Source organism: Osmerus mordax, chromosome 16 (assembly GCF_038355195.1).
Source record: "Osmerus mordax isolate fOsmMor3 chromosome 16, fOsmMor3.pri, whole genome shotgun sequence".
In the NCBI taxonomy this organism is placed as follows: Eukaryota; Metazoa; Chordata; class Actinopteri; order Osmeriformes; family Osmeridae; genus Osmerus; species Osmerus mordax.
In genome coordinates, this window is record NC_090065.1 from 13,155,777 (window position 1) to 13,181,946 (window position 26,170).

Genomic DNA, 26,170 nt, shown 5'->3' on the forward strand with positions numbered 1-26,170 from the left:
TAAGACAGGATATAACTAACTTCGGCAGTAATTAAAATAAATTCTCACGAATCGGACCCGTGTGAAGTTTTTGCTGCAAACCATGGCAACATCTCCCTCTGTCGGCAAAAGTAGCCTAACATCTAAATATCAGTCACTGCATCGTTATGCTGAGTTCATTTGGTGCTTTTTTTAACAGGCCCATTATAGCCTATCGTTAGAAAAAAATTAATAACTAGTGCTATTTTATTCATCTACAACAATTTCCAACCGAAATTGTAGGCAAATGTTCAGCTTAATGTAACTAGTTTATGGGCTATCTCTTGATAGGCTATATCCACAATCGCTTACTATAGATGTATTAAACATGTTATGTGCATAGGCTTACGTCTCTAAACATTGATAAACAATTTTAAAAAGTTTTACTATGTAAAATGTTGCATAGCCTACCCTATTTCATTATTAATGCATACACCTCAACGTTCCAACGCTATAACAGAGATCCCTCGCAGTCTCAGGTGCATTATGTGACCCAGCCTTCCGACTCTCATACATGCCCCGTCCTGTTCATTTTTTTTCTACCGATGTCCTAGCGTCCCATATGATAGGCCCTAATAGTGCCCTTTGAGGACACAGGACTACCCACGTCAATGCCAGCCAACCCTGCTCTCGCCATATGCTGTTTTAAGTGTCTTAAGACGTATTTTCAACTACATTTTCATGTAAAGCTTGGACGTTATACACATATTCTTATCCCACTCAAGTCTTCTTAAACATATTTTTTTCTTTAAATTTTTTTTACTTTAATTTACAAAATTGTACAAACCTATAGCCTAAATGTAGCCTATCTCGGAAACATTCCGTGCGCCTTTGTAGGCCCTCTGCTGGTAGGCTAGTTTACTCAATTGATAAACAGTTTTTTTATTCGCTATATTGAAGTTTTTTGATTGCATTATACGGTACTGTATTATAATTAAGTTGAATGTCTTTCAAAACGTGCATGTCGATCCGAAACACTAATGAATTGTAACATATTGCCTTGCCATCATCGTTTCGCTCAACCCTCAAACTCATTGAACGCGCCTGGATTGAGGTCATGCGCAGTACTTGACATTTCGAAGTTGCTTCTCCGGGGTGTTTGAACAGGAAGGCGGACATGTTGGTCGGGCTGTGGGAGAAAATCGGGCATCGTCTGTTTTTCGAAAAAATAGCATCGTTCAAAAAGCTATTGGCCAATGTAGCGCCTACAAGATTTTTGTTTACACCAGTTACAACTGATGGTCAATGACAATGCGAAGCTCACAGCGAAAGGACTGCAATACAGTATTTTAACAAGACCGTGTTTTAAACTGATCGAAATTTGGAAGGAGAAGTTTTTTTCAGCACTTCTACTTTGCAGCTGTCAGACTCGTTTGTCTTTTTTCTTTCAAGGGCCTGGCACTGATATAGATATGGGCCTGGAGTAACCTTGCACATATCCAACTTTGCAAGGCATATTTAAGCTGTTGTTATTGTTCGGATGTATCAACATTTTTAACCCATCTTCTGTGGCATCCTGTGGAGACTGACTAACGTAAAGTTAGCTAATCTGTTGTGCTGCATTTAACTTGGCTGGCTAGGTGGCTCGAGCTGCTAAAGTTATCGCGTCCAAACTCAAGCTGGGGAAACATCTTTTCCCAGAAAATGTGGCTTCTGTGTTTCCAGCGCCACTTTAAACTCTTTGTTGTTTGCGAAATTTTGAGAAGAGATAGTACAGCACTTCTTTGAAGTGCGGCTTACAAACCAAGTTCACGGGAAGAAAGGAACATTTGGCTAGCTAGTGTAGCTTCAGGTTGCTAGCTAAGCTAGCTAGCTAGCCTTCTGGATTGCCAACTATTTTCTTGATTATCTCACCATCGTGGATATCGACTTGACTGCGAAAATGTCAGCTGGCGAGAGTTTGGAGGCTCGGTTTGAAAAAATCGATGCCATGCTGAAGGATCCGAAATCAGAAATAAACACGGATTGCCTTTTGGTAAGTACTTTAGCCAGTGTTTGTAGCTAGCAAATGTTACTTGGACAACTCAGACAGCTAGCTACCACATTGCTCAGAGTCAGTCACATTTGTCAAGAATCGTCTGGCTAGCTAGCAGACAGGCTAATTGCCTCGCGACGGTAGTGTGGGCGCGAGGACGTTATTTCGTTTGATAAAAGCATAGGTTATAGGTGCAACCTAGCCAACTAGTTATTAACTATCTCTTTAGCCAACCTAGCTACTGCTTATTAATCTACGTTGCCAGATCTGTTGCAAGTTCCCTTGCCAGATGGTAAAATAACCAAAAATTCATCTGTGTGGCTTTATCAAGATCTCCAGCTATCCAAATCAAGTTCAAGACTCCCAGCAATGCATTGACATTCGATCTGCTATACATTTGATTCAAATATCTTATAGTGGCAGTTCTGTTCTAGACAATTGAACGTGTTGCTGGTTTTTAAAGCCAGCCTGCTTTGTGTTGACTGACTATTTTTTGCTGTCTAAATAATGTGACAAGGCTTGTGAATAAATCAGTTAATTTCCTTTGAGGATAGGTGCTTTAGCCAAGGGCATATATGTTCTTGATTGCTAAAATAGTATATCTGAAGAAGCAGAACAGGAAGTGGTATGTTAAATACCTGTAGTATCCAAAACCTGTCACCATTGTGTTTCCAAGCCAGGTTGGAAGTGAGAGGATGTGAACTGCAGCTGACAAACTGGATCAGGGCTTGTGTAGCTGTCAGCCACTATTAACATGTATTGTAATGACAGGCCTATCAGTGATGTGTCAGATCTGCGGGCCTGCTGTCCCAGCTGCAACAGTTCACCTGCTCCTCTCTTACCGGCCCTGACTTTGTTACTCCTCGTGATTGGCTATGTCTGCAGGGCCTGCCACACAGGATCCCTCAGAGGGAAACCAACATGCTGACTAAACTTGTTATCAGAGTGTTGTCCTAAATGAGTGCAGAGGCAGTGATAGCTCTGAGGGGCCCGGGGGGTCTGTGCTGTTCCAGCTGTAGCATACCGTATCTGCCTGTCTTTGGTTCCTCATTTCATCCTCTCTTATCCATTCATATTTCCTTAACAGCTTGTTACATGTAACTAGTTGGAGTTAATAAATCACCAGCAACAAAAGAACAACAATAAAACGCATCGTAATTGAAGTGTGACCTATATAAATCAGCAGCTTCATCCCATTGCCATCAGTGTGTATATATATATATATATACATATCTAGTCTTAAAACATGATCTTTCACATTAGTGATCAAGTGGATGGGAGGATATCATATCTGGATCTTGGTATCTGCTTCCTGACCCTGTAGATGCATTATGAATCCACCTAGAGCACCATTGTATGGCTGTCTGATGGAAATGTGTTTCCCTGAATTTCCTGCTATTGTTTTGGGGAAAAGCCTTATTTTTTCAGGTATGAATCAGACAGCCTTAACACACACGGATAAGGAAACTTGTCTCCCAAAGTTGATTTCTTGCACCAATTAGAAGCAAAATGGACAAGGGAATGCCCAGGTTGTGTGGTTATGGTTATGGTCATACCACACAATCACATAGCCACCTTACTGCATCTCTTTCTAATGACACTACAGGCCATTAAAGCAACTAAAACTGCCTCTAGCAAGGGCAGTTGTTTTATCTCCCTGCTGGCTTTAACTCACCTAAAAGCAACACTGCATTTTAATGGTAAAAAGCTGTGAGGACTGTTTCTGCAGGCAGTCACACACAAGGGTGTTGTTCGCCTCCCCCCCCCCCCTTCTCTGCAATCTCCTGTGATCAATGAATGGAGGCCTTTTGCTGGAGCCCCTCTCCACCGCCACCGCCACCACCCTGCCACTCCACCCACAGCTTAATAAAATTCCATGCTAATCAAATAACCTCTTGTCTTTGACTCGCCTGGAGTCCCCTGTGTGTCCCAAAGCCATTCTGTGTGTCTGGAGAGCAGAGACCAGGCAGGCTGCTCTGAGGTAGCTGGGTGTGTGCTCTCCCTGCCCATAAACCAAAATTATGTGAACTGAAGACTCATGTTTCTGAAGTCCCTTGAATTGGGACATTTAAGTCATAAAGCAGCTTCCAGCATGTTGCCCTGTGAGTAATCGCTTCCATCAAAAAAAAGCACAATGCCGGTCTTTCACTGGCCCTGTTGGTACCTGAGTTTCTGTTGGTCTTGCCTACTGGTGTTTGTCTCTTTCGTGACTGTTGTGACTGACATTTGCCTGGCATCCTCCACTCGGGTGGCCTATCAGACACGGTGCTCCAGGCCTGTCATTCTTCTTATCGTCTCACGGAGTGGTTCCTAGCAGCGAGAGAGGGCCTTATCAGTGATGGGCTGTGCTTCAGGCAGACTCCTGAGAGCCACTCTGAACAGGCAGAATTCCTGGCATTGTGATGGGAAAGCTCACCGACATTAAAGCTCTGCTATTGTCCGTGTATGTTTGTTTGTTTTTTAGCAGGCTTTCCATAGTTCACTTAGGCCCATATATTGTGCCCTGAAAACCCTGGAATAGGAGCCACTGTAATAGCATTTGTTTTAGACCTTTTTTTGTGCGGAGAACTTGTTTGGCCACATACTTAAAATAGCTCTCTGACGTGTACAGTCCTGTTGAGGAATGTTACTGTGGCTGTCCAGAGTTCTCTGTGGCAGGAAGTTATGCAAACGTGCATTGCTGAGCACAGAGCTGTGTGATTAGCGTCCTGGAGGACTCAAGTCTGCTTCTTCTTCTTTTTTTCTTCTTTCCATAGCTAAGCCTGGTTACAACTGTATGGTCAACAAGGCCTCACTTTCTTTCGTTTTGGACTCCTCCCTCTTTCTTTATGTTCTCCCCCTTCCATTTCCTTCTGTTGAAGCTAGCCTCTCCCGTCGTTTCCCTCCAGTCTATGACGAGCCTACATCTCTCTCCCCGGCTCACTTAGGGCTTTGCTCTCTCCCTCCTTCTGCCCACCCAGTGTTCACCTCCCTCCTGTTCTCCCTCCCTCTCCCGAGGCGCTCACTCACACGACGTCTCGTCGAGGGGGACGACTCTGGTCCTGACCCCTCTGCACTAAGAGAGGAGCAGCGCAGTTACTTAAGAGGATTCCTCTGCTCGTCAGAGCGGCTGATTCACCATTCGTCATCATCATCATCTGTGCAGAGATGAAGGCCTGTTATGTGTCTGTATCAGTCAGTGGTTAAACGCAGACAAACGTGTTTTTTGTTCTCGTCCTTTTCTTAACAGCTGAACGTCTACTGTGCTTTGAATCATGGAATGAGTATGGATCGGGTCACAAAGCCAAGTCATAGATTCAGTAAAGTCTGATCACCAAGGTCAGATTATTATTCTGCAGGATAGTCACGTGCGCAACCAAACTCCTAGCACTGTGTTTCAATGTCGGTCCTCTCCTAGCCGTGAGGAAGGAGCCCATTTCTGCAGTGCTGCAGCAACTCTTTGTGTTCATGTGCCCTCTTTTTGTGAGCCATCCTGGATTAAGGAAGATTAAATTAAATCCTGCTGGTGGCACTTCTGCCCTGGCATGGCCTAAGGCTAACTGGCCCTTATGCTCACAACTGGTGGAAGAATGGGGATTAATATGCCTGTGTTAGAACATATGACAACACTCGTAATGGACCCCACCGATTCATGTAGCACAGTCCAGCGGTTGTATTGAAGCTCATGGTCTGTGGACAGTTAAATTCCTCACATCCGCACTGTATTTCAAACACATAGGCACTGTTGTTTCGATTTGACCCGTTTAATCGGAGAAATGAACTGCCAAACGCATGCATGTTTCCTATAAACAGAGGCTGCTTTTTTTGGTGTGTGTGGAATATGTCGAAAAGCTAGGTAGCTAGCTGATTTACCACGCGAAAAGTAATCGGTCAAAATCACATGCGTGCACAGTTTGAGTTTAGAGAACACACAGGATTTTAAAGTCGGTCTTTTTTGACTGAGGGCAGAGTGGAGTTGAGGAAGTCTCGCTGTGCCAGTTCTCCTTTGAGGTTGTTGATAACACGGATGTGTTCAGGCCCAGAACACTGTCTCCCCTCCTGCACCAGCACACACTCCAGAGGTGAGGCAGTTGGACCTATGTAATGTAGAGTCTGGGCATACGCATTCTTACTGTTACTCCACCACAGCAAGGTTACCTACACCTGGTCATGTCACGTTTGGGACCGGAAGTGAATGAGGACGTTGGAGCGGGGAACAACTTCCCTGGTGGAAACCCCTGTTTGCTTTGCCGGCCAGAGGACCGGCTCTCTGGTGGTTTAGGTTAATAACCTTCCACACACTGGCTACATCAGTCATCACTGGGCAATTGTAAGCCTCCGTTTCCTAAGTCACTGTCATGAGCAGGTTATTGTTGACTTTGGGATGATTTGGGATGTGTGCTTGTCTGGATGACAAAGTACTCGTGGTTCAAGCAGCATGTCCACCAAACACATTTCTGCTGGCGTTTGTTGCAGAAAAAAGTGACGCAAAAGGACTCTCAAAGGGTCCGTCCTTAGTCAGGCGTTCATCAGTACTGTTAACCCATTTGCGTGTTCTGATTTGAAATCGTGTTTGGGATTGAACTAAAAACCAGAGTCGTGGGTAGTATCATATAAAGGACTTTAAGTATGGGGTGCTGTTTGAAGGGTGTGGCTTGCTGTGGGAAGTTAAAGGCACATGGCTGGATGGAAAAAGCTCTCACAGAAGTCAGAGAAACAGAGTGTATGCCTTAAATGTCTACATGGAACAGGAAGGTCGTGCAGGAAGGCTGGAAACCAAACTACTGCAGTGACAGTTACATCACCTATTAACTCTCTTCTCCCCTCTCTCGTAGGATGGCTTGGACGCGTTGGTGTACGACCTTGACTTCCCAGCCCTGAGGAAGAACAAAAGCATCGACAACTTCTTGAATAGATGTAAGTAGCCCACGCCAGGTTCTCCTCCCCGCTTTTCACTTCCTTGTGGCTCCTAGACCGGGCAGGCGTCCGTGGAAGCTACTGGAGGCTCTTAGGACGAGGCTGTTTTTGGGTCAGTGCCTCCATCCAGGCGCAGGCACAATTGTGTCTGGCGCTCAGACTCCCCCAACAAAGGCTCTTTCATGAGTAGCTGGTGACCCACATGATGGTGGAGGCCTCCCCACACCGTGTCTCTGCCCTCGTACTGCTGGATCACCACGGCTGGCGCTGGCGGCAGTGGTGTAGCATTCTGGGAAATGCTCAAAATACAGTACCTCCAAGAACAAGGGTGTCTGTGTTTGCTGTTTGTGTGCCTGTTGTGCGAAGGTTATGACAAATTAGAGTTGAATCGAGATACCCTTAAACCCCCCCCCCCTACTATACTGGTTTTAACACAACGTTTTTTTGTCATATACACAATATATCTTCATCAGACGGTCGGTTACTTTGAGAGTAAACTGTTCTACACACAAAAGTCAATGTTTCTGTTTGACATTCATGTCTATATTAGATAGACGTACACATGTTATCGTGGATGAAATGGCCTAAACGGGGGGGGGGGGGGGGGGGTAACTTGCAAGTTAACCTGCAAGTACATTTAAAATGTTGATAGTTATTAACTTCGTTTTCAATGCCTGCAACATCATCTGAAACTTTTTCAAGGACTTATTTCTGCCAACAGTCCTTTGAAATGCCGGTCTCTCCTGAGACTGGCATTACAAGCGTGTGTGAAGCCTTGGGGCAGAAGCTGTCGTGAGCTATTTGTTCAATTAGTGTTGCTACAGTACCTTTGTGTTCGACAGCCAAGTGTTGAAAACGCATCGATGGATGTTAATGGCCTGGCTGTCTTGTGAGAAGGACTGGTTGTCAGTGGCATGCACTGCCCCAAGCCCTTTGCACTTCCCACTGTTCTCTCTGAAAACGAGTTCATGCTGTCTGATCGCCACTTCAGCTCCCAGCTCTGTGAGCATCACCGACGAGCCTCCGCCATCTAGCTCTCCTCCCTTTTGTGTGTGTGTGTGTGTGTGTGTGTGTGTCCCGAGCCCCATGGAGGAAAATCGGATTTGAAGGTTTCCAAGAGATGTCCCTGATCTGGCCTTCCTCACAACCGTTTTTATTTGGAAGCGGTGGATTGTATTCCCTGGAGACCCTGCTGGAAATGACTCACACTTGGATGTTCTTATTCTAATAGGCCCTCGCTCTGTATTTTTAGATCAATTGAACTCGGATGCTCCCGCCAGCCCCCCCCCCCCCTTTTTTCTCCATGCGTTCCCGAGCCAGTTGTGACCCGTGTGAATAGAAAACGACCCACCACATTTGTCTGCGCTCTATCTCCCCCCAGAGGGGCCAGTGTTGTTGCATGAGATCAGTCAGGAGCACGTTCCCCTCCGAGCAGCTCGTCCCCGCCGAGGAGGCCCGTCTGCCAGGCAGGGCTTTCCTCATCAGCGGGCTCGTTCCCCCATCCTCACACAGACTGGAAGAAACAACGGCTGCAACGCTGCCGTCATCGCCCCACGCCTTACTCCGTAAAAGCCACCTTAACAAGCACGCCGTCGCCAGGTGTTCTGCAGGACACGAGTATTGCAGCCGATGACACACCCAGGAGTGTACTCTCGTGTGTCCGTGATTTCGATAATTCTCCGATCTCCATCTTGTTCCTTATTTGCTCCTCTCATAACTCCTGGATCTCCCCCCCTGCAGGCTCAGTCATCTGGGGGATCAGGCTCCTGCAGTGGGGAGCTGTGCCTGCGGGTGTCTTTTTTCTTTTTTTTTGTACGGTTGGAAGCCTGCGCTGCTCTAACATGTTGTTCTTGTCTTCTCTCCCTCTTGCTCGCTCTCTCTCTCTCTCTCTGTTCCCCAGATAAGGACACCATCAGTAAAATCCGGGACCTGCGTATGAAAGCGGAGGACTACGAGGTGGTCAAGGTTATCGGCAGGGGAGCGTTTGGAGAAGTCCAGTTGGTGAGCGTCCTTTTCCGGGTTGCTTGCACTCAAACTTGCATCAGTTTTTTTCCGCAAGGTACAGCTCGCATGCTGAGCTTTGATTCCTCTACTCCCCGCCCTTGCCCCGTCCTCAGGTTAGACACAAAGCCACGAGGAAGGTGTATGCCATGAAGCTGCTAAGCAAGTTCGAGATGATCAAGAGGTCAGACTCTGCTTTCTTCTGGGAGGAGAGGGACATCATGGCCTTCGCCAACAGCGCCTGGGTAGTGCAGGTAAGGTTCTTCTCTCAGTCCTCCCAGGTCACCTGCTGATGCGTCACATTGTCTATACAACCGGGACGCTGGAAAGGCACAGGGGCGCGGTGCCTCCTCTACCTGCTGGGGCCTCCTCTGACATCCGTCTCCTCTCTCTCTGGCCCCGCAGCTGTTCTACGCGTTCCAGGACGACCGCTACCTCTACATGGTGATGGAGTACATGCCCGGCGGGGACCTGGTCAACTTGATGAGCAACTACGACGTCCCCGAGAAGTGGGCCCGCTTCTACACCGCCGAGGTGGTGCTGGCGCTGGATGGGATCCACGCCATGGGTTTCATCCACCGGTGAGGCCTCTCCTTCCTCTGTCCCTGTGTACTGGGGGGGGGGGATGAGTTTAAAGGTGGCTTGATTGTTTTTCTGGGGGGGTGTCTTTTTCTTTTAGGGACGTGAAGCCTGACAACATGTTGCTAGACAAAGCAGGCCACCTGAAGCTGGCTGACTTTGGAACCTGTATGAAAATGAACAAGGTATCTACTGCAGTCGTCACTCCAGCCCGACACAATAAGGCACACTTGTCGTCCCAGGGAGAACGGTCCACTGTTGTGTCAGTAGGGTTAACCCCATGCAAAACCACAGGGATGTGCTTCCTCCCTGGTCTGAAACGATGATGGTAGTTGATGAGGTAAGAGTTTGGTGCTGTGGCTCATGAGGCTGTCTCTCCCCCCCCCCCATCCCTCCAGGACGGTATGGTACGATGTGACACGGCCGTGGGAACCCCCGACTACATTTCACCCGAGGTACTCAAATCCCAGGGAGGGGACGGATACTACGGCCGAGAGTGTGACTGGTGGTCCGTGGGAGTCTTCCTGTACGAGATGCTTGTTGGTGAGTTCACGCCGGCCCGCCGTGCGTGTGCAGATGAGGATTAAAGTGCGGTGCCAACATCATGTTTGGGTATCGTAGTCATTGTCGTCGTTTTTCACGAAACGCCTGCTCAGAATGGGAGACGGGCCCCCGGTCGTCCCGTGTCATATCGTTGTGAAAGGCTTCCAGCAACCGAGTTGTGCAGACTCGTATGTTACTGCTGCAGGGCTGTGCTTTTCCTTGTGTTGTATATCGACCACTTTTAGAGGATCGTAAGTCATTTCACTTAAGATGGCTGAGTGGTGAGGGAGTCGGGCTAGTAATCTGAAGGTTGCCAGTTCGATTCCCAGCCGTGCCAAATGACATTGTGTCCTTGGGAAAGGCACTTCACCCTACTTGCTTCGGGGGAATGTCCCTGTACTTACTGTAAGTCGCTCTGGAAAAGAGCGTCTGCTAAATGACAAAATGTAATTTCCCACTGAAACGTCGACAGGAGCCTCTGGACCAGACCTCCAGCAGGCCCGGTCATGCGCTCTGTGTTTTGTTTTGAGGGGGGGGGGGGGGGGTTGTTTAGGATTCACTCGTGGCCGTTCTCCTAACCCATGGCTGTGTCCGTCCGCTGCAGGCGACACGCCTTTCTACGCCGACTCGCTGGTGGGGACCTACAGCAAGATCATGAATCACAAAAACGCGCTGACCTTCCCCGAGGACAGCGACATATCCAAGGACGCCAAAAACCTCATCTGTGCGTTCTTGACCGACAGGTGAGATTGAGGCACCGAGGGCCCAGTTATTGATCCTTCCCTTTTTTCCCCTCCTGGTCTAACAGCCAGGAGTTAACTCACGATTGTCATTGACTTGCTGATGGGGCGCGGCACATGAAGATATCATCGCTTAAAACGCCATCGGGTGCTTTCCAGTGTCGGTACCAAAGCAACACTGGCGGTTAAGGACGAGATCCAGCCTAGTACTGCCACTCAACTGCGCTGATGTGGTTCTTGCACGAGAACACTGCAGTTCCCCTTGAATGTAGAGATGTGGACTGCTTCCCAAGCCATAGGCTGTGATATCTCCTGACCTGCGTGCTGGTGGTGTGTCTCCTCAGAGAGGTGCGACTGGGACGCAACGGGGTGGACGAGATCAAGAGGCACCCCTTCTTCAAGAACGACCAGTGGACCTGGGAGAACATCAGGGAGAGTGAGTTGGGCCGGAGGCACACCGATATTTCACATTCTGCGCTCCCCTTTGACACCTTCTCCTCGACTTTCTCTACAGTGTTGACAATCTGATACTGACGTGACAAATTCATATTTTCTTAACGTTTCGTATCTGAATACATATTTATTATAATGCACCTAGGGACAATGCTTTCTACTTGTTTTATTGTGTTCCGTTGTCTTGCTTTTTCACTTTTGCCGTGATGGTGTAAATCCCTCTCGGGATCAGTGAAGTTCCCATCTGTAATGTCTGTTCTCCAACACACCTTCCCTGAGGAACCACCAGGGGTGGTTTCAGTGTGTGGGGCAGCCGAGGGACCACAGACAGCCCGGGGGGGGGGGGGGAGGGGTGCAGCCAGACAGCCCGGGGGGGGGGGGGGGAGGGGTGCAGCCAGACAGCCCGGGGGGGGGGGGGGGAGGGGTGCAGCCAGGTTAACCGTCAGCCTCCACTGCGTCCACTAGAGCAGGGCCAGATTAGGAACGGAGGGCTAAGTCCGTCCGCTGCGGCCCCTGTTGAGCAAGTTGATCTTCGGCCCTCCCCCAGCTTGGAGTCAGCACTTCACCGTGCCTCCAGCGGCCCAGCTCCCAGCACAGGCTGATTGGCCGGTTGTGTTCGCCTCTCGTTGTTTACACACCTGAGAACCTAGAGGATCCAAGGCACTGTTCGCGTCCCCCTTCCCTCTGCCCAAACAGGGCTTCTCACACAGTGACATGATAGGATAGTTGGGCCCGCGCACGAGGCCAATGTCTCTCCCCTCCCCCTCAACCCCCTCGTCTCTCCCCGTGTGCAGCGGCCGCCCCCGTGGTGCCCGAGCTGAGCAGCGACATCGACACCAGCAACTTCGACGACATCGAGGAGGACCGGGGGGACGAGGAGACCTTCCCCATACCAAAGGCCTTCGTGGGAAACCAGCTCCCCTTCGTGGGCTTCACCTATTACAGCAGCCACCAGTGAGTCCGCCGCACAGCCGGCACAGGGCCGAGACCTGTCCGGCTCCATGGTCAGCCGAGCTCCTCTGCACAGCGGCCATCTTGGTTCAGCTACACCTTTCGACATTGTGCAGGCGCCTCACTCGCTCCAGCAGTCAGTCAGCTATTGAACTGTGCTCATGCTGAGAACGAGAACCACTGTTTCAATGTGTACCCCGACACAGGTCGACAGTGAGCCGGTGTATGTTCTTCAAAGTAAGACTGCAGCACTCCCCTACCTGAACCCTCTGTCCTGAGTTGACTGTTGTACTCTTCCATGGCTGGTCTAGTGAGCCGTGAGCCCCTGTGTAGTCTAAAGGTGTGTGTTAAAGCTGTTGTGATAGAGCTCTGTGTGTGTGTGTGTGTGTTCAGGTTCACCCGCAGCTCCAGCACCAAGACCAGTGAGAAACGCAGCAGCTCCACCAAGGAGGATAAGAGCCAGGTGAGTTGGCCTGACGCAGCTCCCTGCAGCTCCCTGCAGCTCCCTGCAGCTCCCTGCAGCTCCCTGCAGCTCCCTGCAGCTCCTTGCAGCTCCCTGCAGCTCCCTGCAGCTCCCTGCAGCTCCATGCAGCTCCATGCAGCTCCATGCAGCTCCCTGCAGCTCCCTGCAGCTCCCTGCAGCTCCCTGCAGCTCCTTGCAGCTCCCTGCAGCTCCCTGCAGCTCCCTGCAGCTCCCTGCAGCTCCTTGCAGCTCCCTGCAGCTCCATGCAGCTCCTTGCAGCTCCCTGCAGCTCCCTGCAGCTCCCTGCAGCTCCATGCAGCTCCCTGCAGCTCCCTGCAGCTCCATGCAGCTCCCTGCAGCTCCCTGCAGCTCCATGCAGCTCCCTGCAGCTCCATGCAGCTCCTTGCAGCTCCTTGCAGCTCCTTGCACACGCTCCCGACTGGCTCCAAAACCTGTCCTGGGACGTGCATCTGAAATCAACTTAACACACAAGCGTCGTGTTTTTATGTTTAGCGATGAGATAACGTTCTTGTCTGTCACAGACTATATATTTAACATGTCCATGTTGTGCCTTGGCTGTGTGTGTGTCTGTCCAGCTGGAGAACCTGCAGAAGAGGATCTACCAGCTGGAAGAGCAGCTGAACAGCGAGATGCAGCTGAAGGACGAGATGGAGGCCAAGTGCAGGTATGGACATCAACACCGTCTGGGACCAAACTCTAATGCACAGCATCCATGGAGTAGTTCGACCAGTGACAGTTAATGATGTTAATAACTCATTTGAGGTACAAAACTTTCTGCATCACTATTAGCATCCTCATGTTGTTCTTAATTACAAATTAAATAATAATACAGTGTATATATATATATATATATACAGTACTGTGCATAAGTCTTGGGCACCCAAGATTTTTTACACAAATAATGTCTTATACTGTATTTCCTCAATTAAATGCTACAGCTTTTCTTGAATTACATGTTTCGATGAGGGCGGTGTGTACACGAGGGCAGCATTTATTATTTAATTTGTAATTAAGAACAACACAGGAATTGCGCAAAGCAGTTTATTAATTAGTAGGCGACATCTCTGGTGTCTCGTCGGTGAGGAGGCAGATGAGGATGCTAATAGTGATGCAGAAAGTTTTGTACCTTACCTATTTGTAGTAAAAATAAATTAGAATTATAGTAAATCTAAATTTTATGTTGCTGCATTTTTTCGAGGGCGGCGTTTAAGTGTATCAGATTTGAATGCACCGTTTAATCAAAGAAATATATGTAATACCATTTTTTTTTTGTGCAGCAGTATAAAAGTGAGATTTTGCAAAACTTTTTGTTGAATTTCATTATTTCTTAAAGCATTTTTCCTTGACCTTTTTTCTTTTTATTGTGCCTAAGACTTTTGCACAGTACTGTATATGTGCATTTTCCCAGCCCAAAATGCAAAACAAAACACCTGATGCCACAATGTATTTTGAAATGTATTTTGCGCTCTCTCCCACCAGGACCTCGAACACGAAGCTGGACAAAATCATGAAAGAGCTGGACGAGGAGGTGAGTGTCTTCTCAACGCAAACACACGGGTGTCGCCCACACACACCAGACGTTACAAGCCACCAGTCAGGATGGCCGAGTGTGACTTCCTGTTAGTGACGGGGGGGGTGGTCCTGCTCCCCAGGCCAACCTGAGGAAGGGTGTGGAGGCCAGCGTGTCCCTGCTGGAGAAGGACAAGATGATGATCCAGCACCGGGCCACCGAGTACCAAAGAAAGGGCGACCAGGAGGCCGAGAAGAGACGCAACCTGGAGAACGAGGGTATACCACAAACCCCCTCCTTCTCTTCCTCCCTTCTCTACCCCCCCCCCCCCTCTCTCTCATTCTATAAAATGCATGATAATTTATTTTTTGGCGGACATGCAAAGTATCTCCCCCCCCCCCTCCCCTCCATTCAGCTATTTGATCTGACCCAAACATATGTTGGTCCCAAATGGATAACACCAGAGCGAGAGCCTCTTTTCATGGTCTGGTTAGCTGTGAGAGGATGCCCAGGGGGCCTTCTTAGACCGTCCATTAGGTTGTACCAGGAGACGGCACTAAGTGGATTTCCACATAATAACCTGGCCGTAGCAACAGTGGGTGAAACGGCAGATTGGACCCCATGTGCATGAACCTGTTCTGCTCGTGTCTGTTGGATGAGACGGCTCATCTGAATTCTCGGTCCGCTCTCTTCAGTGTCTACTCTGAAGGAGCAGATGGAGGACATGAGGAAAATGAACCAAAGCTCTCAGGCCTCTAATGACAAGATTGTACAGCTGCAGAAACAGGTAAGAACACACACACACACACACACTGCCATAACAAGGGGAAAAAAGCAACTACAAATGTATTTCATTGGGGACATGCTGGTGTGTTGTCCAGACTAATGGGTCAGAGCGTTTAGCGGGGGTTATCTGGAGGTCTGTGTCTGTACAGTCATCTGCTCAGGGGGAAAGGGGGTGGTTCTGTCCAATAGGAGATGTGCTTGTACTGGTAGGAAAGATAGAAAAATGAATTATTGTGTGAAATTATCCCTATGCTTGGCGATGAGTACCCTTTTATATGTCTGAATTTGATTGATTCAAATCCCATCGAGGCAAACAAGGCATTTGAATCATTCATGTTAGACCGCCCCAACTATATAAACAATCCTAGGCAAAAATAACAAGTCTACAGAATCTCCGCAACCAGCAGCTTGAACTTGCCCTCGCCCCCCCCCCCCCCCCCGCCCCCGCACACACACTCTGATTGACAGCTGGAGGAGGCCAACGACCTGCTGCGGGCCGAGTCGGACACGGCGGCGCGCCTGAGGAAGAGCCACACGGAGCTGTCCAAGTCCATGAGCCAGCTGGAGGGCGTGAACAGGGAGCTGCAGGAGAGGAGCCGGGGCTGGGAGGGGGAGCGAGGCCAGCTGGAGAAGGAGCTGCTGCTGCTGCAGGCCACGCTGGACTCAGAGAGGAGGACCTACAGCCAGGGCTCCGAGGAGATCCACGAGCTGCAAGGTAGCCCAGCCACGCCCACACACACACACGCTAAAAATAAGCTAGAACTGGATTCGGGTGGTTGGCTTTTCTGGGTTTTTAGACGTCGGATCTTGGCGTTGGATTAGGTTGGATCTAGATGTGGGGAAAACCAGTTTCAGCCTCGTTAACATGTTGAGCTGGGAGCCACGGCCTCCCTCCCTGATTAAACAGCTGCAGGAATCCCAGCCCCAGTTTTAAACATCCCCATCCATCACCTGCCCACTGATCTGAGACGTGCCCGGACACTGACGCCGCCCCGAGCTGCAGATGGATCTGTCAGACATACATCTCTCATCAAGAGCCTTCAAGGCCTCCTTAAAGCTATAAATTAACCCAAATTAATAAACACACGTCTATTTCAGTAGATCAAGACCATCCGAACAAGCATACTGATGCCTGTAGACGATAAAGGGGCGGGTCTTTTATTTAACCAACTGACTTGGGACGTCAGGGGTTCTAAATGGCAGTAGGGGTGGTAAACTGTGGGCCGCGACCTCCACAGTGATTCTTCCCTGTGTTGGCTGTTGTGAGAGTGTCCTGTCTTCCTGTGTGGCTCAGCGCGGATGGCGGGGCTGCAGGAGGACAACAAGAACCTGAAGCTCAGCCTGTCCAAGCTGGAGACGGAGCGCAAGCAGGCCCAGGAGAGGAGCAACAACCTGGAGAAGGTCCGTCCGCCCCCCCCCCCCCAACGCACTGCCGTGAACCCCCGCGGCCCTCCTGCCAGGTACGCTCTCCCTCGATACGCTCGTCTCTCCGGTAAAACGCGTGGCCGTGTCGTGTGTCGCAGGAGAGGAACGGCCTGGAGATCGACCTGAACTACAAGCTGAAGACCCTGCAGCAGCGCCTGGACCAGGAGCACACGGAGCACAGGGTGACCAGGGCCCAGCTCACCGACAAGTACGAGTCCATCGAGGAGGCCAAGTCGGCCGCCATGCATGGTAGGTCTGGCCCCCGGCCGCACTCCAACGTTCTGCCATGCTCCTCCTCTCCTCTGCTCCCAACCCCCCCCCTCTCCTCACATCTCCTCCCCTTTCCTCTCCTCCCCTTGTTTCTCCTACCCTCTCCTCACCTCCCATCTCTGCTCCTCCCCTCTCCTCTCCACCTGCTCTTCTCCCCCAGAGCTGTGTCTACAGACTCTTACCCAGAGGGCATCAGGATGAGAGGCAGGAATTCAGGAGTTTAATCCACGTTGCGTGTCAGAACTTTGCTCCGGGTGTCTTGTACAGATGAATCTGGGGCCTAGCCCACGCTCCAAAAACAGCAGCCGCTGGAAATTGGTTCCAACTGCTACTGAAAGCATCTTTCTGCAACAGCTGAACTCCCGTTTCCCCTCTGGAAAACCTTTTTAGCTGCTGAGGGTTCGAAGCTTAAAGAAAGCTGAGCCAGTCCAGTTGTCCCATGTCGTGTAGACTTTAAGGCGGGTCACGCCAACCAATCAACCTCTAGGACCTTTCGTTACAAAAGTTACGAAGTTGCAGTTTTTTTGGACAAAGTAGTTAAGGCGGCAGGCGTGTGTTGCTTAGGCGGCCGCCTCAACTGCAGTGTGTTGTGGGAAACCCTGCCACCTCCCACTGAGTCCACGGACGGCCCAGGCTCACGGCCCGCGTGTGTGTGTGTGTGTCCCCGCAGCGGTGCAGCAGAAGGTGTCGGAGGAGAGCGGGGCGCGGGTGCGGGCGGAGAGCAGGGTGGTGGAGGTGGAGAAGCAGTGCTCCATGCTGGAGTTTGACCTCAAGCAGTCGGTCCAGAAGATGGAGCAGCTGATGAAGCAGAAGGAGAGGCTGGAGGACGAGGTGAGAGAACCCCCCCCCCCCCCCCTGAGGGGGGATCCTGCTTGAACAAGTGTCCCTGGTCCTTTCTGGTCTCAGTGTTATGGAGTAGCCTTTTGGAATGCATGCGATTTGGCAGATTCAAAGTGATTCAAGCCTTCTCCTCCTGTGTACTGTACGTTATAATAATAACTACAACAACAAGGTATAACGCGTGAATTTAGCGGACGCTTTTATCCAAAGCGGCCCACAGACGTGGAGTAAAAAAAAAACCTCCGCTGGGCTAAAGCCATCCCCATGTATACGTGCCCTGACCCCCCTGCTCGCCCCCCAGGTGAAGGCCCTGCGCATGCAGATGGAGCAGGAGTCCAGCAAGCGTCTCCAGGCCCAGAGCGACCTGAAGGGCCGCCTGCAGGACGCCGAGCGCCTGCGGGGCTCCGAGAAGCAGCTGAAGCAGGAGATCAACACTGCGCTGGAGAGCAAGCGCTCCGTCGAGTTCCAGCTGGCGCAGCTCACCAAGTAGGAAACACCCCTGACCGTTGGAGCGTGCTGGGGGAGTGTGTCTAGAGAGCACAGCCTGTTGTGTACCGATTCCCTTCTTCTGCCACAAGTCAAGCCTGTGGGAAAATAAGCTGTTGCCAACCACCTCACAAACTTCACACTCAAGCGCCAAACTGCACTTTTTGTTCCAACCCTATCTGCTAATAGTCTTTAGAAGTCAATGTGTCAATGGCCTTACAATTGCTTGTTATTCCAGAAAAGGCCTATTATTCCAGCTTAGAGGGTGTCTGGGCCAAAGCTGCTCGCCGACAATGTTTACACCACAGGATTAAGGCTTACCCAGCCCCTCCCACACACACACACACACACACACTCCTAATCCCCAGTGTGGGTGTGTGCACTCTGCTCAACATCTCAGACTGCCCAGCATATGAAAGCACCGCTCAAATCTCCCTGGTCGCGCAGCACACCCGCTAATTACGACCAGGGCTCCGATGCGCACAGTTCACTCGGTGTCGCGCTGGTAACAGCAGTGCTGTGAAAATCCCACTGCCCTCAGCGTCTGACACGCCCTGTTTGGATGTGGGTGGTGTGTCTTCCAGGCAATACAGGGGCAACGAAGGACAGATGAGGGAACTGCAGGACCAGCTGGAGGCCGAACAGTATTTCTCAGTGAGTAGAGCCACAACCCACCCCCTAAACGCCCCGTACACCAGTCCGGTGTGAGTGAGCTTCCCTGGGTAACGGTCGTCTCCTCCTCCTCCCCCCCCCCCCCCCCCCCTCCCCCCGCCTGGCTCTCTCAGACACTTTACAAAACTCAGGTGAAGGAGCTGAAGGAGGAGATCGAGGAGAAGAACCGCCAGGTGCAGGATGCTCATAAGAAGGTGCAGGATCTGCACAGTGAAAGGTAACGACGTCACCTTCACCCCGCACGCACCTGCCACAGCCTTACGACTCGCAGACATGTGGCAACCTGGGCCGACTTGTGTGTGTGTGTGTGTCCCCTGCGTACGTGCGTGTGTGTGTGTGTCCCCTGCGTACGTGCGTGTGTGTGTCCCCTGCGTACGTGCGTGTGTGTGTCCAGGGATTCCCTGTCAGCCCAGCTGGACCTGACGGTGACCAAGGCCGAGTCGGAGCAGCTGGCCCGGGCGCTGCAGGAAGAGCAGTACTTTGAGCTCAGCCAGGAGAACAAGAAGGCCCAAGCCCGCCACAAGCAGGAGGGCTCTGAGAAGGACGCCACCATCGCACGGGTCCGCACCCCCCTCGCCTCCCTCAACGCTACCACGCGCACACACACTCACACACACACACACACACCTCCTGGGGCGCTGACACAAGAACAGATCACTGCCATGCTAGTGAGAGTAGGTTGTTTTGTTTTTTTTTCCTCACCTGCCGTCTCCTCCCCCACCAGCTCGAGGAGTCCAACAAAACCCTGACCAAAGACGTGGAGCACCTCAGCAAGGAGAAGACGGAGCTCACCGAGAAGCTGCACTCTCAGGAGGAAGGTACTGTGTCCCCCCACTCCCCCTAGACACCCGCTCCTCCGGAACCTCGCGGTGTCCTCACCCCGTACCTCTCCCTCCCGCAGAGTACGAAGCCCAGAAGGAGGAGATCGCAAACGCCATCAAGGCCAACTACGAGAAGGTCCTCCACACGGAGCGCACGCTCAAGATCCAGGTGTGGGCTCCGCTCCTCTGGACAGATCCTCACGTCCCCACCGCTACGGTGAACGCTTCTGAACACGGCCGTTCAGTCACACCGTGTCTCTCTCTCTCTCTCCCCCTCTCCCCCCCGGGGGTCGTTTCCCCTCCAGGCGGTAAACAAGCTGGCGGAGATCATGAACCGCAAGGACATGAAGCTGGACCAGAAGAAGAAGGGCAGCACGGCCGACCTGCGCAAGAAGGAGAAGGAGAACCGCAAGCTGCAGCTCGACCTCAACCAGGAGAAGGACAAGTTCAACCACATGGCCGTCAAGTACCAGAAAGAGCTGAGCGAGATGCAGGCGGTGAGCAGGGACTCTCGCAGTGGGGGGGGGTGGAGGAGGGAGGGGGGGTGTAGTGTTCTCCAGGCCAGGGACACCAATCAGAAGTAACTGTACATGTCGACCAGTCGCATGACATGGTGACTCGCATCCAACCTTCTTAGAGAGCAAACACGGTTGATGTGTGAAAGCTCAACCCAGTTCAGACGGTTCATTTGACCCCCTGCTCCCCCTCCCCCCCTCCACAGCAACTGTCCGAGGAGTGCACTTACCGCAACGAGCTGCAGATGCAGCTGGACAGCAAGGAGAGCGACATCGAGCAGCTCCGCGAGAAGCTCAAAGACCTGCACCTGCGCATGGAGAACTCCAGCGTCACCAGCCTGCAGACGGACGAGACGGACAGCAACCTGGCCGGTAAGGTCCCCCCCCCCCCCCCCATCAACCCCATCCCTCCTCCCTCCCGGACAGCCGGCCCGACAGAGGACAATCTCCCTCTGTGGACAATCTCCATCCCGGCTACAGACAGGAAAGTCAGGCTTCGACAGTTTGGATGTCTGAATTAGCACCTAAATTTCCTATTCTAAAAGCGAGGGTTAGTTTTGATAGGTGAATCTGATTACTGTGTTAGGACCTCAGTCATATGAAAAGTTGTAAGTCATGCTGTGGACGTAGGGGCCGATGTCTATCAATGACTTGAATGGCCTGTTGGAAAAAATCTAACATTCACATTCTACATTGATGTGAGAATGTGGACTAGCTTATGAGGGTTGCAAAGTGACACACAAAAAGCTATTCTGGGACACTGGATTCTACATGTGTGGAACTACTAGAACTGATATTTAAGACCGGATCTTATATCTGAGTTTCCCGTGCAGGGTCGTAGGCCCTCTGGTTGGAAGGGAACAGGTTCAAGAGAGGTTCCTAAATTGGCGGAAAGGTCCAAATTGCCCCTCGTGAAGAACCACACAGAGAGAACGTCCAGTGTACTTGTCTGTTTATTTGAACCGTGCAGTAAAGTGGGTTGCTGGCTACCCATAAAAGGCTATGGTTAGCTTCACATCATCTACATCACCCATCCGACACAGGTTCACAGCCAGCACGGTTTACTGTAAATCTAAAGTGCATATTGTTCCTTTATGGGTTTAGTGGACTGTTTCAACAAATAGCATCCTTGTTGATTGTCTCCGGTTTTAAGTGTGGCGCTCGTTGAAAGACTTGATGTTTTGATCTACATGTTTGCTGGTGTCAGGTGTTATTCTGTATTTAGAATCCTGGTGTGTGTGGTTTAAAGTCTGTCATCTCTTATTCCCTCATATCCAGTTGGTTCTCCTTGCTCTCGTAATCTGTGTAACGTCTATTCTTTTCCCTCTGTGAGTAACCTGCAGTCTGGACTACCCGTTGTGCCTGGCCTGTGCTGTCTTGCGTGTGCGCGCGCGCGTCTTTGTTGTCGTGTTCACATTTTGAGTTTCACTTTGCCTTTAGGGTGAGAAAAGTACCTTTTTTGTTTCACACTTTTGAAAGAAGCTTTTCTGAGTGACAAGAAAATAGGTATTTATTGCTGTATGGGGACCAATCAAATGAGTGTATAAATAAATGTATTTAGGACTTTACTCAACATTTGACTCTAAAGTGCAGGGGATGGGACTGGCTAATGATGTTTGCTGTGAGATTCTTGCGTGTCACAACTGAGGCTACGATCGACACCAAAGCTCCAGACCTAGACTCCACCCTGGCTGAGTTAACTCATCACTCTGAGCACCTTTCAAAACGTGTGCGGAAACCGTGACCACACCCCTGCTAAGTTCCTGTCTGCTTCCAAAGCGCACCCTTTTTTTTGGGGACCGTTTGGTGTGTCGATGCATGATCACCTTAGAAACATACAACTTCCCTCACTCTGTCACCCTGGGCGTAAAGCCTTTGTCAGTTTCCCTAACTTGTGTTGTACTAAAGCATGCCGAGTTTCTGAACAGTCTGTAACACTTCATAGATGCCACCGATAATCCAAACGGTACACAGGCTATAGCCAGTGTGTTTGTGGCCTGAAGCCTTCATGATGAATTCAACAAAGAGAATATTTACTCTGCGTCACAGTCAATGATAAGGACAAGCCAATTGGCCGAGCCAAAACGATGTCATGCTTACACTATGTGCACTCGCTGATCTCCTTCTTAAAATAGTTTGAAACCTCTGACGTGCTGGAGGAACGCCACGAATGGGCCTTATTGATTCGTGAACAATCCCATGATACCCCTTAATACCCCTTTATGCATGGGATCTAGATCTGCCGAATGTGGATTACCAGCATGGGATGCCTAAACCTTTTGCCTACACAAAAGTACATCGCGTGCGTACATTTAAGTGGAACACAGACGGTGAGAAACGTTGTTTTGAAACAACCGAGTTACGGGTTTTTGTCCTCACATGACTCTTATTTATTTGTGTTCTCCGCTCTCCAAGTCGAGTTTGGATTTAATCACTGCATGGCCTTTTTGGGTTTGTATCTCATCACTGGCTTGGTTTTTGAACTTGGCTCCTCTACCCGCAGAATCCCGATTGGAAGGGTGGCTGTCCATACCTAACCGTGCTAATATCAAGCGATACGGCTGGAAGAAGCAGGTATGTCACAACAAGAGGATTCCCCTCCACGCTCGGGGTCCTGTTCCTCCATGCCCCTCTGTGTTACCCCAGCTCCTTGTGTCCCCAGAACACGTGACCTCGTTCTTGTGTTTCTGTAGTACGTGGTGGTGAGCAGCAAGAAGATCTTGTTCTACAACGACGAGCTGGATAAAGAGCAGTCCAACCCTTCCATGGTACTAGATATCGAGTAAGTGCCCCCGCTGTCCACGCCTGATGCCGTGTTGTCTGACGTGTCATTTGCAAAAAAGTGCTCTGTTGTATTTACCTATCTCACACCTGCTCTGAGGACGTTTGGTTCTACGGTTGGGGGGTGATTGGGCGAATACGCTCCATGTGGTTTGCCTTTCTGGCGGACTTAACGGCTTGTCGTCCCGCACAGCAAACTGTTCCATGTGAGGCCGGTCACCCAGGGAGACGTGTACCGGGCAGAAACTGAGGAGATCCCCAGGATATTCCAGGTAGGACCCCCCCCCCCCCCCCCTTTGGTTCAGTCCAGCAGGTGTTTCAGTCCCCTCACTCCCCCACACTCTCTGCCTCTCCTCAGATCCTCTATGCCAACGAGGGCGAGTGCAGGAAGGAGGCAGACGTCGAGACGGTCCCCCAGGGCGACAAGACCAACTGCCTGCCTCACAAGGGCCACGAGTTCATCCCCACCCTGTACCACTTCCCCTCCAACTGCGAGGCCTGCTCCAAGCCCCTCTGGCACGTCTTCAAACCCCCGGCCGCGCTCGAGTGCCGCCGCTGCCACGTCAAGTGCCACAAGGACCACCTGGACAAGAAGGAGGACGTCATCGCCCCCTGCAAAGGTACGGTACACACACACACAGGCCCCGTCACATGGGAAGAGAGATGTGTTTTTGTTCTAGATGGAATACTTTTTGACCTCACGTTTGGGGAGAATGTTAATGCATTCTCCCCAGAAGGGAGACCGAGTTGTGCAAGCTTGTGTTTTCAGCATTGTTGCATTTGTCTCCACCCCCCCTCCCCCCCCCCCCCCCCCCCCACCACAGTCAACTACGATGTGACGTCTGCCCGGAACATGCTCCTGCTGGCCCTCACCCAGGACGAGCAGAAGAAGTGGATCGGCCACCTGGGCAAGAAGATCCCCAAAACTCCTCCATCATCCTTCATGAGGGCCTCGCCCCGCACCATCTCCACACGCTCTGCAGCCAATCAGTCCTTCCGCAAGAATCCCAAAAGCATCACGGGCAAGCCAAGGTAATATTCCACCCTGTGCTACGGTTTTCTCTCATTCTCGAATGGCCTTAGCCGTCACATTCACGTCCTGTAGGCTGGTAACTGCTGTCGGGTTGGGCTTTGCATAGGGACGACGTTGACGGAATGACTGGAGCGGGCGCTCTCTGGGACTGACTGACGTACAGCTCTGTCAGTCGTGTGACCTGCTGTTTGTCTCCTGTGTTGTAGCAGGGCCCAGTCCAGCCTCCAAGCAGCAGACCCAACCTCCAGCACTTGTTGACAGATGCTCCTGCAGACCCCAAATTTTCGGAAGAGAGTCTCGCGTTATTAGACTAAATCCTGCTGTTTGATCGGCCTGATTTATTTATTATTAACTGTGTTAATGGTCTAATAGTGTCCTGGGTTGGTTGACTCCTTGGTGGTTGTTTCCATTCGGCTCTCTGTCTATAATTCACACTCAAGTCTTGTTGGTTTCGTTGACTAACTCTTGGCTTCTTTGCAACCCAGCTTGAGCAGGTGGTCCATGTGAAAGGTTATTTTTCCTACCAAGTGTGGTGCAGACGAGCAAAGACTTAATTAGAACGCTGTGGCTACATCTGTTTAGTTTCCCCCCTTGAGTAATGTATTAACTTCTGGGAACTAACCAGTTGATAAATGTCTTGCCTTCTTTTACTGGACACCTGTTTCTCTCTTTCTTCCAGCTAACCATCTGAACCACTGGATTCTGTTGGGACTCTGTTGTTTTTTTTGTTTTTTTTCTTATCCTCCTATCCCCTTCAAAAAGTGGATGCCCCCTGTTTTATTCAAGTCAATTGAAACAATCTGATCAGCGCTGGAGAATTGGAACACTTAGCTGACACAAAGCATCAGGGACATTGAGGCCTGCTCTTCCCCCCCTCCTCTTCCTGCTCCTCCAGCCCTGAGGTCCCCCCTCAACCAGGAAACACTTACCTGCAGTTTTCCATTTCTTCCAGAAGATGGCGCTGTCATCTTAACCAAACTATGGACCTGATTGGGGGAGAGGGGGGACTTTTGGCATGGGTACATTCTCCATATCATCCGTTGTGGGAAAGGAATGGTTGATTGGGGGGGTTTCGCTGGGACTCTTGCATGAACATGGAGGTACTGTAGTACAGGGATTGGCTTTGCTCTGCGGTGAATGGGTACAACTTGCAAGAACTAAAATGTTTTCCTTACCTGTCTGAGAACACTCTAGCTTGCACGGACAGCTGTGTTTCCATCTAAACTGACTGCTGCCTTCACCTGATGGACTGTGAGGGCCTTCATGCCTCTATTTCTATTACTCTGCAAGTCCGTTATCAGGGTTGGGGCCGAGCGTTGGGAAATGAGTATTAGATAAATATCGAGTGAGGAGCATGCAAGATCATCATTTAAATCTATGCATTATTATTTTTATTATAATTATTGTTATTGCTCCAAGCCATAAGGAAATTCCATTGTAATGGCATATAGGAGACCTAAAACTTCATTGATTTGTATGTGTTCATTGGGTACATCGTTTCTGTATTTTTTTTTTTGTGTGTAATGTTTATTTTTTGTAATGTATTGCCTTACATTGATTCATAGATAAATGGTTCAAAAGGAAAACATTAAGTTAACAAATGTAAAACTGCACTGTTTGAATTGTAAATTATTTGTAGAAGACTCAACAGGTGTAGCATTTGGCCCACCTAGTGCCTTAACTTTTGGATAACGATTTTACTGCCATATCTGTTTGTGTTTATCTCCAAAACAAGACAAATCTTAACTCTTCCATTTTTCGTTTTAAATCTGCCACTTTGTGGTTTTATCAGTAAAGTTCTGTCGTTTGAGTATATCAAAAGCCTCTTAATGGACACATAGCAACAGGGTGACAACACAAAGTTCCCAGAGTCCATTGCCCCATATTTGAATGGTGTATTTGGACGAAGGCAAAGATGTGTGTCACAAACTCCTCTTGGTAAAGATATAGTTCTACATGGAAATGTCCCATTCACGCAACCCCCCTGGTGTAAATAATTAGAGACAAGGATCATGAATACCTCCTCAATATTCAAAATTGTTTTTACATTTTTGTTCAGCATAAAAAGCACTGGAACTATGATCTACTCTATTTTGTCTTGGATGAATTGCATGTTTAACTGCATTGGAGGCTGCACTGATGGATATGTGTCAATAAACATATCTTTATCTATCATGTGCAGTTTTTTTTTAACCAAGAAATACATCCTACATTTACATTTAGTCATTTAGCAGACGCTCTTATCCAGAGCGACTTACAGTAAGTACAGGGACATTCCCCCGAGGCAAGTAGGGTGAAGTGCCTTGCCCAAGGACACAACGTCAGTTGGCATGACCGGGAATCGAACTGGCAACCTTCGGATTACTAGCCCGACTCCCTAACCGCTCAGCC

General features: G+C 50.1%; 1 protein-coding gene across 2 annotated transcripts; it reads left to right on the forward strand.

Annotated features, from left to right (window-relative positions):
• Positions 1-1,143: 1,143 nt before the first annotated feature.
• rock1 (Rho-associated, coiled-coil containing protein kinase 1) lies at positions 1,144-25,951 on the forward strand. 2 transcript variants are annotated; one of them, XM_067252715.1, is made up of 33 exons: positions 1,144-1,993; positions 6,808-6,889; positions 8,790-8,890; positions 9,007-9,144; positions 9,296-9,471; positions 9,570-9,654; positions 9,868-10,012; positions 10,617-10,755; positions 11,097-11,188; positions 12,000-12,159; positions 12,550-12,619; positions 13,216-13,304; positions 14,120-14,168; positions 14,293-14,428; positions 14,846-14,937; positions 15,405-15,651; positions 16,231-16,337; positions 16,460-16,610; positions 17,302-17,462; positions 17,773-17,957; positions 18,542-18,611; positions 18,743-18,846; positions 19,024-19,189; positions 19,354-19,447; positions 19,531-19,619; positions 19,756-19,947; positions 20,172-20,337; positions 22,469-22,539; positions 22,659-22,747; positions 22,940-23,018; positions 23,105-23,366; positions 23,571-23,778; positions 23,986-25,951. In XM_067252715.1, the coding sequence occupies exons 1-33, from the start codon at positions 1,901-1,903 to the stop codon at positions 24,035-24,037; spliced, it is 4,140 nt and encodes a 1,379-aa protein (XP_067108816.1). In that variant the 5' UTR covers positions 1,144-1,900; the 3' UTR covers positions 24,038-25,951. The 2 variants fall into 2 exon arrangements, with proteins under 2 accessions (XP_067108816.1, XP_067108817.1); XM_067252716.1 differs by having other exon boundaries at positions 24,459-25,951.
• The last annotated feature ends 219 nt before the right edge of the window (positions 25,952-26,170 follow it).